The following is a 16,089-nucleotide window of genomic DNA, read 5'->3' as shown; positions in this document are numbered from 1 at the left end:
ACCATGGCTAGTTTCCTGGATTTTCAGTCAGATGGATTTTTCTTAAAAGCAGACTGTTCTTGGCGATGTTTAATGCCAAAATGTATATAATGCTCTAGAGATTCATGTCTGGCCTAAGATGTGAAATTTTATTTAACAAAAAAATCTGCAAGCTGTGTGTTGAGAAGCAGGCTTATCACCACAATAGAAAGAAAATAGTTCATTTCCACATACTTGTTGTAATGTTACAACTTCAAGTTACAGTTAATAATCTGTATTTTGCAAAGCAGTGTGAGAGAGACAACTGTTTTTTTTTTCTTTTTAATGATTTACTCTCAGAGCCACGTTTGAAGAAGCAGTTTCTCATACTTTTAAACACTTATGATGGAAGAGCTGATTTTGAACAAGCTGACAGCGAGCGGTGGAGCTGATGTTACCGCTCAAACAATTAACAGCTCTGTCTTCATTTGTCAACCCGTGTGAGCTTAAATCGCCTTGGTTCCCAGCCAAAAAACAGAGTTACTCATTCATCTTAGCTCACTCCCTCAGGACACGGCAGAGCTCCGTGCCAAGGTTAGCCTGCACATTCTCTTCTTTTTAATTTCTTGAGGGAGCTGAATTTTTTTTCCTACATGTTCAGAGGTTAGAAGCTTGTTCACATTCCAGATGTGGTAAATTAAGTGTTGTTATATCTCTTTCTTGTTTAGTTTTAGATATGCCGAAATGTCATTTCATGTTTCTTGGTTTGAGATCACACTTTTCCCCCCATGGTGTGACCTAAACATTGTGGGACTGCTCATATTTGGCTTCCAGTGGCTTTTTGTAAAGTTGTTACTTATCTTATGACGTGTGAATACGTTGCATCCTCTTACAGATGCAAATATTTGGAATGGTTCAGCTCAAACAGCCTGATGGCCTTGATTTCCTATCCAGCAATAACATTCCTAACTGCTTGTAGTTGGATTATATTAACAAGAGATCGCCCTTAGTTAATCACAAGCTGTAAAAGGTCCTGTTTTGTCAGTTACCCTAATGGTCTTATAAAATCTGCCTTGGTTTTCAGCATACTATTCATGCTTTATGACGGATGAGTATTTATATGTTGGACCAGGTCTGATTTCCACACTGATAAACTTGTACATGATTAATAAAAAAGGGTAAACTGTACGTTTCCATAAACCTAGAGTCTATACATAATGGACATTTACTGCGTGTCTTTTACCGGTTGCACCTTTTAAATATTCCTAAAAAACAGAAAATGACAAGCCAACTGTATATAATTTTTTCTTTAAAGGTACAGTGTGTCCAAATTTCCAGTTAAAAGATAAAGGTTTTAAAAATAAGAGCACTTAGTCAGCAACCAGGTTACACATATTACTTATTTTTAATGTAGGAGTATACTCTGTGTTGATTTTTAGGTTACACCTTATGCTTTTAAGGCAAATGAACTGTCCAGGATAATATACAGTTCTGTGCAACACTCTTAAACCACCCTTCATTACTTTCATATTAACTTAAATTAAATTAAATTATGTAGATTAAATTAAAGAGATGGGTGCTTAAAGATGCAATTTAAAAATGAATGAAATTAATGTTAATGTAACCTCAGCAGCAACCTCATTTCCCCTCTCCAACCACTTATCATTCAGCATCACCAATATATTAATCACCGGCTTGATCATCTATCATCGTTTGCATCCGTTTCTTACTGTTTTATGTTTTTTTTTTTTTTAATGCATGCATGAGTCATAGGATACTGTGTGGCTTAACAAACAAAAAAAACATTTTTCTGAAACTGGTCAGGTACAGGCACTGGACTGAAAATTTGAGAGCCTAAACTTGCCAAAAAAATGAGAGGCAAAAATATTCTTCAGAAGGCCTGAAGAACTATTCTCCAATACTTCATTAAAAATAATGGAAAGTCTAACACTTTTAAAACAAAATATAAAGGATATCTTGAGGCTGTTCCACAGTATTGTATATGAACAGAAAATGTCACTTTCATAATAGATTTGCAAATATGGGTTATCGCTAGGTTTATGATCAATGTAAAAAATATATATGTAGACTAAAGCTGTTACACGCTGGGATTGTACAGTGAAATTACAACATGTGGTAGTGTGAAATGAGGGGTGGCTTGAGACTTTTGCACAGTACTAAATATCAATGACTCTAAAGTTTAAAAATGTGATCCCCATTCATCTATCAAAGACACATTAAATGTAACTTTGTTCACAGATGCATTGTTCTTGAAAACAGCATATGCCAGTAAATTATCATTTATCATCGTGTCGAGGGCCTGTTGCACAACCAGTGGATCCTGAATTAGACGAAGCACTCCTGATTAGACTTCATTATCCTTTGATCATTAATGCTAATAGTCAGAGCAGCAGTGCATTCTTGAACACTCCATCTTACTAGAGTATTATTTAATTATGTGTGCGATTTCATCGTGGACAGGCTACTGACAGCACCCCAAATGTGATTTCCAACTCAAAGCCATCATATCCAAGGCTGTCATAAAGATTAATAGAACGAAGAATAACACTTGTGTAAATCTTGCCCTCTGAGTGTTGACCCTTTTTAATGTCTCGCTGTATCAGACAAGAGGGAACAAGAAAGTCAGGAGGATATGTTTCAGTTTGAGTGTTTTCAGTAATAACATATTATTAGGACTTTTAACCCCTCGGCACAAAATAACTCGCTGTCTTGTACAAACATAATGGTCCTTGCAGATTATTTATTTCCATGAGGAAGACATTCTTCAGTTAAACAAGCAGAAAAATCTTCTGAAACCTCAGATCAGGTACTATTCATGTGTTAGATGTTTGATATGGGGCAGTGGTTAAGGTGTTGGACTATGGTTCATAGTGGTCACGGGTTTAAACACCAACACCACCAAGTTGTCACTGTTGGGCCCTTGAGCAAGGCCCTTAACCCTCAACTGCCCAGATGTATAAAGAGATAAAAATGTAAGACGCTCTGGATAAGAGCATCTGCCAAATGCTGTGAAAGTAGATGTGGTCTTTCTCAGTGCTTAGTCATTTTCAAGTGCTTGCTGTTTTTAGGAGGGGAAATCTCATTGCTATTTGGCTTGTCAGCGCCATCAGTGCTTTTATCTTTTGTTGCTGTTTTATAATTATGGGTGTTTCACATGACATCAGAGCTGCTCTAATCTCATCCTGTGATTTGTGATTAATTGAGCATCCCGTTGGGCATCGTTGCAGGGATGAACTCATCCGTTACTAATCCCAACCTTTGGCAATGTTCAATCTCATCAGTGCTAGTGATTGGATATTTTGTTGCTTACCATCTGTATTAAATGTGTATATATATAGTATATAACCATGTACCCATGTAAGGCATGTTCAGGGTTCCCCATGGAATTCTCCTTTTTTTGTGAGTTCCACGCCTCTTCAGTCCAAGTTGATTCTGTCCTGTGGCTGAATATTTACTCCAGGTTACTGAATCTTTCTGGCGTGTCTAGTACTTAAATTTATGTCAGCAGCTTGTAGAAATAATGTTGGCGCAGCCTGTGCTGGGATTTCTGTTCTTAAGTGCTGAAATAGATAACTTGTGCTATTTCATGCTGAATGATTGTTCATGTCTGTCTGCTGTTGCAAAGGTGAAATCGAAGGGGAAAAGGCAGGAATTGTCTTTCTATCTTATCAAACCTTCTGCCCAAAAAAAATTTGAGCATTAGTTTCAGATTATGCGAACATGAAGAGATTTTTAATCATGAAATCTTTCAACACTTTCCAATAATTTGCAAACACACAATCCAAGATCATGTCAGTGAGAATCCACTAACTCTTTCTTTCTCTCTGTTTTCTGCAGCCACCAACGTGAACCTTTCAGAGTCTGGAGAGATCGAGCCTTTGGCCGAAGCCCAGAGTGGAGGTCTGCCAACAGCTGAAGGTACACCAATTCAACTCTGAACTCCTCTACACAACCCCATGACATTTAAAAGCATGGGCTGTTTAGGTCATGTGATCTTCAAATACATGCTGGCTTTTGAACCCATCTGTTTACCATCAGCAGGCTAATTGTCTGACGTGTTTGTTTTTATCTACGTTAGATTTTAGCAGTTTACTTGGGGTTCTGCGGTCAGCACCTCAGGTATTATGGATAAAGAGTACCAAGACCTTTTGGTGTTTTCTCAGTCTTGGTCCATTTTTAGCTTTAAATTAGTTATACACAGGACATTTATCCTTAGCTGCTAGCATACTAGCACACAGGGCATTTATCCTTAGCTGCTAGCATACTAACACACAGGGCATTTATCCTTAGCTGCTAGCATACTAGCACACAGGGCATTTATCCTTAGCTGCTAGCATACCAACACACAGGGCATTTATCCTTAGCTGCTAGCATACTAGCACACAGGGCATTTATCCTTAGCTGCTAGCATACTAGCACACAGGGCATTTATCCATAGCTGCTAGCATACTAGCACACAGGGCATTTATCCTTTGGTGCTAGCATATTACCACTCAGGGCATTTATCCTTAGCTGCTAACTTACTAGTACACAGGGCATTTATCCTTAGCTGCTAGCATATTACCACTCAGGGCATTTATCCTTAGCTGCTAACTTACTAGTACACAGGGCATTTATCCTTAGCTGCTAGCATACTAACACACAGGGCATTTATCCTTAGGTGCTAGCATACTAGCACACAGGGCATTTATCCATAGCTGCTAGCATACTAGCACACAGGGCATTTATCCTTAGCTGCTAACTTACTAGTACACAGGGCATTTATCCTTAGCTGCTAACATACATTTCAAAAGTAACTTCCAAAAGTTAATATGAAAAAAATATGAAAGTGATATCGAGCTTTGTTTTTGTTTAATCAAGTAAATCAATTCAATTAATAAAAATTGTATTAATGAGTCAATATAAAGACGTTGATGGATTTTCAGCCTAATTTTGCGGTCAGAGGGGAAAAAAAAAATCTTGCGGAAAATTCTCGGCCTAATTTATTAGCTTTGCTGATGCTTTTTGTCCTATGTACTTCCTGCTCTCTGTTCTCTCTCTTTTTAAGATCACACTGACATTTGCAGCCCCTGATTCTCAAACACTACCAATCCTCTTGTTTAAAGTTCCGGCTCATGACACGCTCGGCTAGTTCTTCATGATTACGAGTCGCGGAAGTCATTAACCTTTAAATAAGCATTAGGTCAGATGGGTCACTCTTCCACCCTTTTTTTTCACCCTTATTTCGGTGCATACCTCTGTCATGGACCTGGAGGCAAAACACTATGTCTGTCCCTCTTTAACAGCAGTGACATCTAACAGCCCCTCAGCCATCATTCTGGAAGGAAATAATGACTTTAAGAGCATTTACAATGGTCTGGTTCATCACATGCATGTCAGACCGTGAAGGAAGGCTCCTTGTGAAGATTTGGATCTTGATATATGGCTTCTTGTGGTCGTGCAGGGGCGCGCGCCTGTACTCAAGTCTTCGACCCACATAAATCATGAGAAAAGTAAAATGCACCACTTGGTCCTGCCAGGCCTGTTTAAGAGCAGCTGAAGTAAAGAGAATGGTGCACCATGGCGAATTACTATATTTGTGTTGGCCATGAAGCGGAGGGTCTGGAAATTAACATAATCAGCAACGTTTTTTTCGAAAATGAGAACAGGACAAAGTGACGAGGAATGTGTTTTAAAAGCATACTTTTATAATAAATGGCAGCGTGAAGCAAAATGTAAAACTATTAACATGATGTTTGACCCTTGCTAAGGGCTGTTTGAGATCTGAGTGGTGTTTAGAGCTGTTAATTTTTACTCCTAGAAGGCAAAGTTGATACTCTGGAGTGTGTTTAAATTTCACTTGATTAGCATTTTTTTACACGCTCTTGCCAAAGCGAGAGGGAAGGAAAAAGTCACACACCAAGCAGTGAGGTTAAGAAAGAAAACAGTGAGGCATTTCAAATCATCCTGATTACTTATGAAAGCGTGTAATAATCTAGTTTGTTGTGTTACAGAGCAAGTTCTCATCTGTCATCACTTTATATTGCGTCTGAGTCTGTATTATTGATGCTCAGACAGACTGTTGGACTTGTTAAATGTATCTCTCTGAGGCTTTTGCCTTGCTGTTCATTTTCATTACACGCTCTGGACAGCCATTTACACAGATGGAGATGTGTTGGCCTGATGGAAGAGGTGGCATTACCTCAGAGAGCAAGGGGTCAAGTCTTTCTGATTTATTTCTTTTTAAAAATTTTGAATCAGTGAGCTTGTTCCTGACACCCTGGCATGGCTCTGGTTTCCATCCAGAGAATTTGGATTTTGATAAGAATTTAAATCTGGCCTTTTTTTTTTTTTTTAATCGGACCTGTTTTTAGGCATTATGATTTTTAGAAGCTAGTAATGTATTTTATTTTTATTATATATTATTTATTAGAATTTGTTGTTTTTTCTGGAGTGCGGAGTGAAGTGGCTAAATATTTGTAGACTTTATATGGATTATTCATTGTATTCATCAGGAGACATTATTAAACTTTGGTGTTGATCAAAAGATGATCATGATTGCAGAACGGTTGAGATTTTTCACTCACTCATTGCCCATACCACTTTATTCTATATACAGGGTCATGGGGGCTGAGCACAGGTTGGGGTTCACCCTGGACAGTGTGGCAATCCATCACAGGGCACATGCACATACACACACCCACATGCTCATTCACACACTATGAGTAATTTGGTAATTGCCAATTACTCTAACCTGTATGTCTACGGACTATTATTCAGGGTGCCTTCCTCAAATTGTTGTGAGCACTTTATCTCAAACAATGAGTGGTTGAATGTTTGTAGGATTTATATTTATATATGTAGACTCATGGTGAAGACGTCTCCAAATTTGACCATCTACAAAGATGTTTACCAAGCAGAAAGGCAGAGAGGTTGCCACATGCTTCCTCCAAGAAACATGAAGCTCCTGCATCTTTTTTTTTAATGCTGCTCATTCTGCATCACAGGGCAGTGTGTTCTGGAGCCCATAGACACCAATGATTAGCTAGTGTTGCCCTAATTCTTAAGAGAAAGAGAGAGAGAGAGAGAGAATGCCATCATTTGATTGCCTATCTGCTCTGCAACATGGAAGCCTGTAAATGTGATATTTTTTTTGTAGTTTCTTTAAAAGACCCTTTATCTGATCTTTAAAGCAACAGGTCTTATTTTAGAGTTTAGTAAGCAAGTCAGTGTTAAAATCCCTTTAACTGGTGTGGTGGTTGGGCCAGAGAGGGCTATAGTGGCTTGTCAGCACTGCCTACATTGTTTAGCACCTCAGTCATGGCCAACCACAAGCAAGCAAACTTGTGCTGACCAGCCTGCCAGCTCCTTTGGCCTGGACACAGCTGAGAGTACTCTGAATAGGTTTAAATAGGGAAGAAGGAAACGGGGATTTGACAGAGCATAATGTGAAAATAACAAAAGGAGATAGCAAAATATACAGAGCGAGTTTCAAACAGCGGGCTAGGAAACTTTAATTAAACATGGTGGTGACATCATGGTTGAGTGCTCCTTTGTGGTGATGGGCACTGTTAGCAGATTTTCCATTGCGTCAGGTCTGAAGCTGCCTCGAGCCTCTGCCGTACAGCCATTTAAAGCACCCTCTCGTGTAGCTGGTGGCCTGGCTGCACGATCCGCATGCATTCCTGTACTGATTCAGTTGACTGTAATTTGCATTGGAGCAACCGAGGTGAAAGTGAAGTTAAATCTGTCTGTGGTGGAATTCTTCAAATGGGTCATAAAAGTAAAGCGGTGCCTTTGGCGAACACACCATCCATGTACAACACAAATTTGCAGTATCACTGTTAGAGTGGTTCCTTAAAAATGCTCGAGGCAGCATGCCAAATCTTTCACCACTCGTTGAGGTTGTTTTTGCCAACTCGGTTTACTCCCAATGAAAGATCATATTCTGAGTTTTGACAAATATTTAACCTTTTCACTGTTTAATATTTAAACCTATTCTATTTGATATTTATCCGCAACATCTGTAAAGGATATATGTACACCACAAGCAGTAAAATCAAAGTATTGGATATTATTTTTACTTTATTTGATAAGTAACGTTAAAGGGCAGCAGTTTTTAGGAGACAGCTGCATTTAAAGAATACCTGACCTTACAACTTTAAAACTGATTTCTGAACATATATAACATATTTTTGGAAGAGTTTGCATTTCTAAATTATTATTTTTGGAAATTATTATTATTATTATTAATAATATATGAACAATGGTTTTGTACTGTAATTTGTTGTTCTTACAGGCTGGTGAAATGTCTCTCATCTTTTCCATCTAATGCCATGGATAATGTACAACATCCTTTTGGATTTGGAAAAAATATAAACCAAATGAAATCTATTCAGTAACTAGTGCTTCTCCACCTTTAATCTCTACTTTACATAAATACCGTTATTTAAGCCACTGATTTATTTAAAGCTAATTCAATTAAATACTATTGTCTGTCTCAAACATGATCCATCTCATATGGATAAAGAGACATTAAATTGTTCTAGAAATGATATGTTTTGACCTTTGATGTCCGTTGTAATTGTTTTTCAGTTACATAGTTTCCATTCCTCTTAGAAGGAAATGTCTCGTAATTATTGTTTGTGCTAAATCTTTTCATCTCTGGCTTATTGTGTCCCAGTGGGTTCTATCTGATTTTACCATATTAGTGCACATCAGCCACTAGAAAGCACTGCATCACTCATTGAAAACAGACTGCCAGTACCTGCAGCAGGAGAAGATCAATGCTGTGCCACCTTTTAAGGGTACATATCGTGCCATCCACCAGCTGCAATGCGGCATGTCAGTGCTTGTCCCTGTCCTGTTCCAGACAGTTTGCAAGGAGAGCAAACAGCATGTGCACTCGTTTGTAAGGCTGTGAACTGTCCAGAGCATAAGAAATTTAATTTATGCATATATAGCAACAGGTATGCATTGTGTAAATCACTATTAGCATTGTACAATATGTGTTACAAAGAGAAATTGGACATGTTTAGGTGGAAATGGCTTGTCCTTACTCACCCTTTAGAAATATGCTTTTTATTTGTGCTTGTTCCAATCAGCAGATGGGCATCATCCAAGAGACCTGTTCCCCACGGGAGGGAAAAAAAATCAAAGCAAATTATTCCTCATTTGGAACTTGACTTTGAGTTGCCCTTTCCTTTGCCTGCTTAAACTGCACACGTTTTCAATTTACCTTATATTACTGGAAAGTAAAAATTATTTCTTAGAAAATGGAAATACAAAATGTATGTCCCTCATCTGCATGTTTACTGCTCTGTCCTTTAGTTTGAGTAATATATCTCTTGTAGTCCAGGTTTCTGGATTTACCCGGACATGAACAAGGCTGTAGATTTACCACTTCAGCCACTACAACATGCTGTATGATTTCCGTATTTCACATGTTATCAGTGCCGTCTATATCAGCCAGGCACATCAGAGCTCTAAATGAGCGTGCCCAGAACAGATAACTTGCAAGTCATTTGCCACCACACCAATGAAAGATTGCTAACAACCTGTATAAACCTGCCTGTTGCACAATGTGTCACTCGTGCTTTCTTTTTCTATCTCCATCACGCTTCCTCTCTTGTTCTACGTGCTATTTTGAACAGGTTGTACTACTGAAACTGTCTATCCCACGGCCCCCTCTCTTTTCTATCTTTTACCTTTTTTTTTTTTTCTTTTTTCGGATTCAATTTATCCTCTGGATTACCTGGAGGCGCTTTTTGTCAACACTCGTTTTGTCAGGACTAGTGGTTTCTGTAGCTTGTGTAGACATTCCCATTAAAGGATTTACGTTTGCCGTGTTTGAACTTCTCTGTTGTCAGTAGAGTAACGTTTTGCATTGAAAGTAAATGAACTAAATGAAATCAAAGGTTATGAATTGTCTGGTTGTGTTTCAGGCCTTAATATAACCCAAGCATATGCTAACCGAAGCAGGCTGGTGGTAGGGCAGAAGACTTCCATATATGGATGTTTCCCTTGTTAGCCTTGCGCTTGGCCTTGTGGGTAAGGCCAACACTAGGCCACAGAGACATAACCTCAGCTAGGTTTGGGAAGGACAGGGGGGGCTGGGGAGAACGCAGTGATTGGCAGAGCCCGGTCCTAATGTCTGGGTGATAAGATGGAGGTCTGGTGCTCCCGTCTAAGTGTTTATTTGAGCTTCGTCTGGCTCCTCACATGATCTGAGGTCATACCCTTCACTCACTGAAGCTGACCAGACCTGCCCTCCCTTTTTTCCTGCCTACTTTTTTTCTCACTTCCAAAATCCATTTCTTCTTATCTCCTTTTTATCTAAACCTTCTCACATATTTAGTTTTACTGCATATTTATTAGATTTGCGGAAAAAGAAGAAACCAGCTATGTTTTGTAAAGTGAGAAATTTGTTTGGAATTTGAGACATTTGGTATAGTTTGTGATGTGTTATAATCCTGGGGCAACGTATAAATGTTTGAGTGTTGTGTTGTAGTTTAGGCAAGGTATATTGTGGTTTTGATGGGGTGTAGTGCGTTGTAGATTTGGTGGGGTGCAGTGTGACAATGCATTGTAGTTTGGATGTGGTGTATTGTAGTGTGTTGTAATTCAGGCTGTGTATAGGTCCGGCGTGTTTTAGTTTAGGCACCATGTGTTATAGTATAGGCAATGTGGCAAAGTCTGGGTTGTGCAGTATGTTTAGTTTATTTTAGACGACTAGTGTTGTAGTTTGATGTGCGTTCTAGTTTGGCATCAGGTATTTTAAATTAAATGTAGGTAAAAATAATTGCACACAATCTGTGACCAGACTCCCGAACGTACACTGTTAAAGTGGTGATATTTATAAGAGATGCGTTTATTCATTAATAAGCCAATCAGAGATTGTGTCTGGACATTGGAAAGATTTGGAAGCTAGAGAGTTTTGTACCATCTTGATAATTGGTATTATTAGCATACTGTATCTCATGGATTTGTCCAAAGCAAAGAATAAACATAATCTGATTCTCCTGTTCTAGACTTATGAGAGAAAAGAACATATTTTTCTTCTTCATCTTTCTCTTCCTCCAGTCACGTACTCTAACGTCACCTCTGCACTAATGTGTCATCTCTCACTCCTGTGTGAGGCTCTGACCTGTGCTCACTCTCGCTGGTTTAAATTGAAACCTGCTGGATTCCAAGCCTCTGCATGGTAAACCGCAGTTAGTCTCCGTCACACGTGAAGAGTAAAAAACAGATTCCGGTCGTTTTGTGTTTGCAATGCTAAACCTTTAATACCATCACCCCCTCATCTTGCTTTCTTTTGTTGGTTTAGGATAGGTCGGACAATTCGGATTTGCAAGTGAATAGCGCAGTGATATTTCACACTAGTGCACTAAGGGCGATTTGGCAAGTTCCTGGCAAGTAATTGTTTTTCGTAGGATATCTATTTTACTGTCATGTTGTTTGTAGTTGTCAGAGTATTCCAATGATAAATATGACATTAGTGTGTCTTGTGGTGAAAAAAAAAAATTCCCGCTGCGGATCAGCCAAAAACAACAAAACCTTTCCTGATGCTCCGCATTCACCCTGCAGCTATCAAGCTGGAGCTGCTTAGAACAGTATGTTTGTTTCATGGGCTGAAAAAAAAAAAAAAACTGCAGTTACTTAATCCAGATGTGGCAAATCACGCTCTCTGGAATTCTGCGCTTAGTGAAAGATCAGACCTTCAAAAGCAGGGTCGTTGGCCTGTAACTGCTAAGTCTGCATTACTGGCATGTGAAGGACAGAGATGCAGATGTGCACATTAAGACACATATGTCGTAAATTTTTCAAGAGCATTGTGTGAGTGCATTATCATTTCTGTTGCAGGTTGGGATGTATGTGGTAGTTCGGGCCCAGTGTTATTGTCTTGGCAGTGTGTTGTAGCCAGGGCTCTTCAGGCAGTGTTTTAGTCTGGGCAGTGGGTTGTAGTTTGGGATGCATATTGTAGTTTAGACAGAATGTGTTGTCTGGGCGGTGGCTTATGGTTGGGGGAAATATGTTGTAGTTTGGGCAGAGAATAATAGTTTGACTTGTGTGTGTTGTCTGGAGTATGTGTTGCAGTCTAGGAAGCGTGTAGTTTGGGCCATGTGTTATCTTTTGGACTGTCTGTGCCGATCCGACTGAATTATTTAATTTTTAAAATGCAAGTATTGATTTGCAAATGCAACTCATCTCACTCGTCGTTTATAACATATTCATCCTGTATTCAGGGTCGCGAGCGGCCCAGAGACTATCCCAGGGCACGGTACACCCTGGGCAGAGTGCCAATTCATTGCAGATCACGCATACACACACTTACACATTTATTCACACACTACAGGCAATTTGAGAACACCAATCGAGCCTGGCCCGGAATCGAACCCGGACTCTGGAGGTGCAAGGCGACAGTGCTAACCACTACACGCCCACGCCGCCGCATTGATTCTAACCTTTGCTTTTATCCCTAGGGTACTTTCTGGAATTTGTTGAGCCTCCAAACAACATGACAATCATGCAAGGTCAGACAGCTACGCTACACTGCAAAGTGGCAGGTAACCCAAGGCCCACCATCAAATGGCTGAAGAACGACGCGCCAGTGGTGCAGGAGCAGGGCCGCATCTCAATCCGCAAGACAGAGTTTGGTTCAAAGCTCCGTATCCAGGATCTGGACACTACTGACACTGGATACTATCAATGCGTAGCCTCCAACTCCCTGAAGATGATCGCAGCCACTGGTGTTCTGTATGTACGCCTAGGTAAGAGCTTATAAAGTTATTTTTTAATACTAAATATAGAGTTGTTTTTCATTGCCGTTGAAGGTAGGTATCTAATTTAATGGATCCATAAACTGTATTGGAGAACATTGCAATGAATGATGATACTGTCAACAGCATGCCTGTGGTGAGTTTTCCATAAACAAAGCCCCTTCTGATTTTGCTTTGCATGTATAATGTCCTTTTACTTCATCACATTTCTGAGTAGCCCATTAACCATCATAATAACCATATTCTCCCCAACTGAACGTCAGCGTCATAGGGGCAGTGTTTTCCTTGCCGTCTGCTCAATTTAGGTTATTATATGAAAAGCCTGGTTCGTAGCTTGAACTAAAGCGGCTCTGTTAAGAACCGTATGCATGAACTGAGTGTTGGGTATCGGAGCAAGCGCGTTTATAGCACGACACCGGTATAAGTTTCAGTGTCACACCACTGGGACTCCACTTAAACAACTCTCCAACGTTTTGGCTTTTAACAGGGAAACATATCCATTGTGTTTGCATACCGTCCTCTCCACTAGAAGCGAATGCTGTTTTTTTTCCCCACCATGTTCCTGGCAGCTTTAACAGTGCTTTTGAGTGGTCTTCTGCCCCCACTCTTCATGCAAAATCATCTTAGTGTAAGAATTTTTTAGTCTTTTTCTCTCCACTAAAATGCAAGATCAGGTCTCTTGAAAACATTAAGTGGTTTTCAGAGCAGGAACATGAGGGAAGGGAGGAAGCAGATGAAAGATCTGGTACACACATGAGTGATGGTCAGGATCAGGGTTGCGGTACTATGTGTTCATGATGAAAGCCTGGCAAGTTTAGATAGGTGACCTTACATGCCACTTTGATATGTGTTCTAGTGTGGTAAAAGAGCTTTTTTTTGTCTTCTTTTTTTTAGATATACAATGTCAGGCCCCAAAAAAACACTCTTAACATTTCGTTCAGTTGCCTTTACCTTTGATTACAGCTTACGATTTGGTGGACAGTTTCAGAACCAGTCTTTCACAATTTAAGTCCTGGAATGTGTTCGTGCCTTAGGGGGAAAAAAACTCAATAGATGTGATAACCTGGACTTTCAGGTCATCAGCTGATTTCATTTTATTGCCGTATAATGTTGCTGAGCCTAGACCTCTCCAACTGACTCATCAGACCACGTGACCTTTTTCCTTTCAAGCCTTTTAGGTTAAGTTCAGCCTTTATTTGTCACATACATTACTGCACAGAGAAATTCTTCCTTCGCATACTAAGGTTAGGGTTTTGCTTAAGGGCACAACAACAATGGCAACCTGCTGGAGCTGGGACTTGAACTGACGACCTTTTGATCAGTAATTCTGCCTTCTGCTCATTCACTACATCGCTACATCATGCAGTTTCAGACTGACGATCTCGACTTGAATGCAGTTTGTGCCATTTTTGTCTATGACGGCCGAAATTGGCCCAGAAACCATACAAACCTGGCTTTACTCACTTTACAGCTTAAATTAATCCTCTCTCTTTTTTTTTTTTTTTTAGGCCAGTCTCCAACCAGGGGTCCAGATGATGCGTAAGTCTTCTGTTTGTGTGTGTGTGTGTGTGTGTGTGTGTATGCATTTGTTTGTCTCCTTTAATTCATGTCTGGTTTGTTTACCTGACATTTGACATCACTCTTTCAGAACAATTCCCTGTAGACTTCATCATATTCTCTTCCATTTGAGTAGAGACAGTCCTGCAGTGAATTAGTCATAAAACAGAGCTCGCTCGTTACCAGAGTGATAAAGAAAGGCATTCGCTTTGCTGGGGTCAGTGCATGATAAAAAACTGATTCATCACTTCCAGGCAGCGACAGCTAGTCATGTGGGTGTGAATCCTGTCCGACAACTCATCTGGAATCTTCAGACGAGCAGTGCTTTCAACATTTCTTATAACTTAAAGTGCATTCGGTATAAGTAGAATAGATGAGGAGGGAATCTATGCAGACCTTCATAACTGAGCAGATGTGATGACATCACTATTGTTCTTTTTTATGTTAGTTTTTTTTTTTATTATTAGTGCTAAGATAAATGACCATTACATTAATTTGGGCTTGTTTTTTTTTTTTTTTTTCAAATAAATTATTTTTATAAAAATAAAAGGAATAACACAAGTGGAAATTTTAAAAAGCTTTACCATGCATAAAGAACATATTGTATGTTATCCTGAAATAAGCTATCTGAGTCCATACCCAGAACACAATTATTGTTAAAGTCGTGTCCAGACACACTCAGGGTCCATTTGTCATAGGCGGAGAGTGTATCGGTTTTCGTTTATTTACAACGATTAACACAGGGTACATACAGTTTTATTATATACGTTTTAAATTCTAATAGCTGAATTTATTAGACTGACTGACCGGACACTTGGATTGAGTGGGTTTAATGTAGTGATACAGAAACAAATTAAAAGAAACCAGCAATCAAACAGTCAGCGTAGTGTGTTCGGTTGGAATGTTCAGTGTACCTACCCACCCAAAAAATAAATAGTTTAAAAAAAGACTCTTCTTTACAGTTGAAACTGTGCCTAAGGTGTTTAATGCCAGTTGACATAACTTAGACGGTAATGTGGGAATTTTAAACTGCATAACAGATATAATAACAGTATCTTCATATAATACGAACAAATGGTTAAATTACTTTTAGTTAGTTATTTAAAAAATTTGCCCCAACTTAAAAAAAACAAAACACAAACCCCCCTAACACACACACACACACACACACACACAATGTCTTATATTAATGTTGGCGATAGTGGTCAGTTTGCTAGAGTTTTCATGCGCTTTAAACCCTGACGTCACTGGTTCTTTTTGGTGCTGTAAGCGAATTGTTTCTCGATTATGCCCGTGCACCAGTCTGTGCCGGTGGAAAAGGTCTGACTGTTCCCGATTTCTCGCCTCATCTTCCTCCTCTATTATTCCATACTCTGTCTCTCCTTGTCCTCTGCCAGCTTTGCCGCAGCACTGCATTTCTTGTTTGATTTGGCCCTAAAACACTCTGAGAGTGAGACTAAAACGTGTTAGCCCTGGAGCGCTCTCCATGGATGCTGTGTGTGTACAAGGACTGTGGCTGGAGTCAGCGCTGCATAAGCAACAAAGAGCCTTTCTCATTCAGAGCAAGATTTGGCGAAATTTCCTTGAGAACCAGGGAGCTGGTGGTCACCATGGCCCGAGGAAAGAAAGCACAGGGTGAGGGCCAAATTGATCCTTCTCCAACTTTTAAATAAAGGGGATAATGTCTGAAGGGACATTCGGTGAAAACTGCTAGAGAACAAAGTTTGGTTTAAGGGGCGTTTTTTGATAACTAATTTGACTCAAACGTGCATAGGAATAAAAGTGCTGCATTTCT

The 16,089-nt window shown here is 39.5% G+C and overlaps 1 protein-coding gene across 2 annotated transcripts in view; it reads left to right on the top strand.

Moving 5' to 3' along the window:
• ror2 (receptor tyrosine kinase-like orphan receptor 2) overlaps positions 1–16,089 on the top strand; it is a 72,766-nt gene that overhangs the window by 43,261 nt on the left and 13,416 nt on the right. For both annotated transcript variants that reach the window (XM_053516437.1, XM_053516436.1), the window contains exons 2-4: positions 3,817–3,897; positions 12,441–12,728; positions 14,246–14,276. In XM_053516437.1, coding sequence (XP_053372412.1) covers positions 3,817–3,897; positions 12,441–12,728; positions 14,246–14,276 — 400 coding nt within the window. The remainder of the gene's footprint in view (positions 1–3,816; positions 3,898–12,440; positions 12,729–14,245; positions 14,277–16,089) is intronic.

Source organism: Clarias gariepinus, chromosome 17, assembly GCF_024256425.1.
Source record: "Clarias gariepinus isolate MV-2021 ecotype Netherlands chromosome 17, CGAR_prim_01v2, whole genome shotgun sequence".
NCBI lineage: Eukaryota > Metazoa > Chordata > Actinopteri > Siluriformes > Clariidae > Clarias > Clarias gariepinus.
The sequence above is the reverse complement of the archived record's forward strand: the minus strand, read 5'-3'. Positions and strand labels throughout refer to the sequence as shown.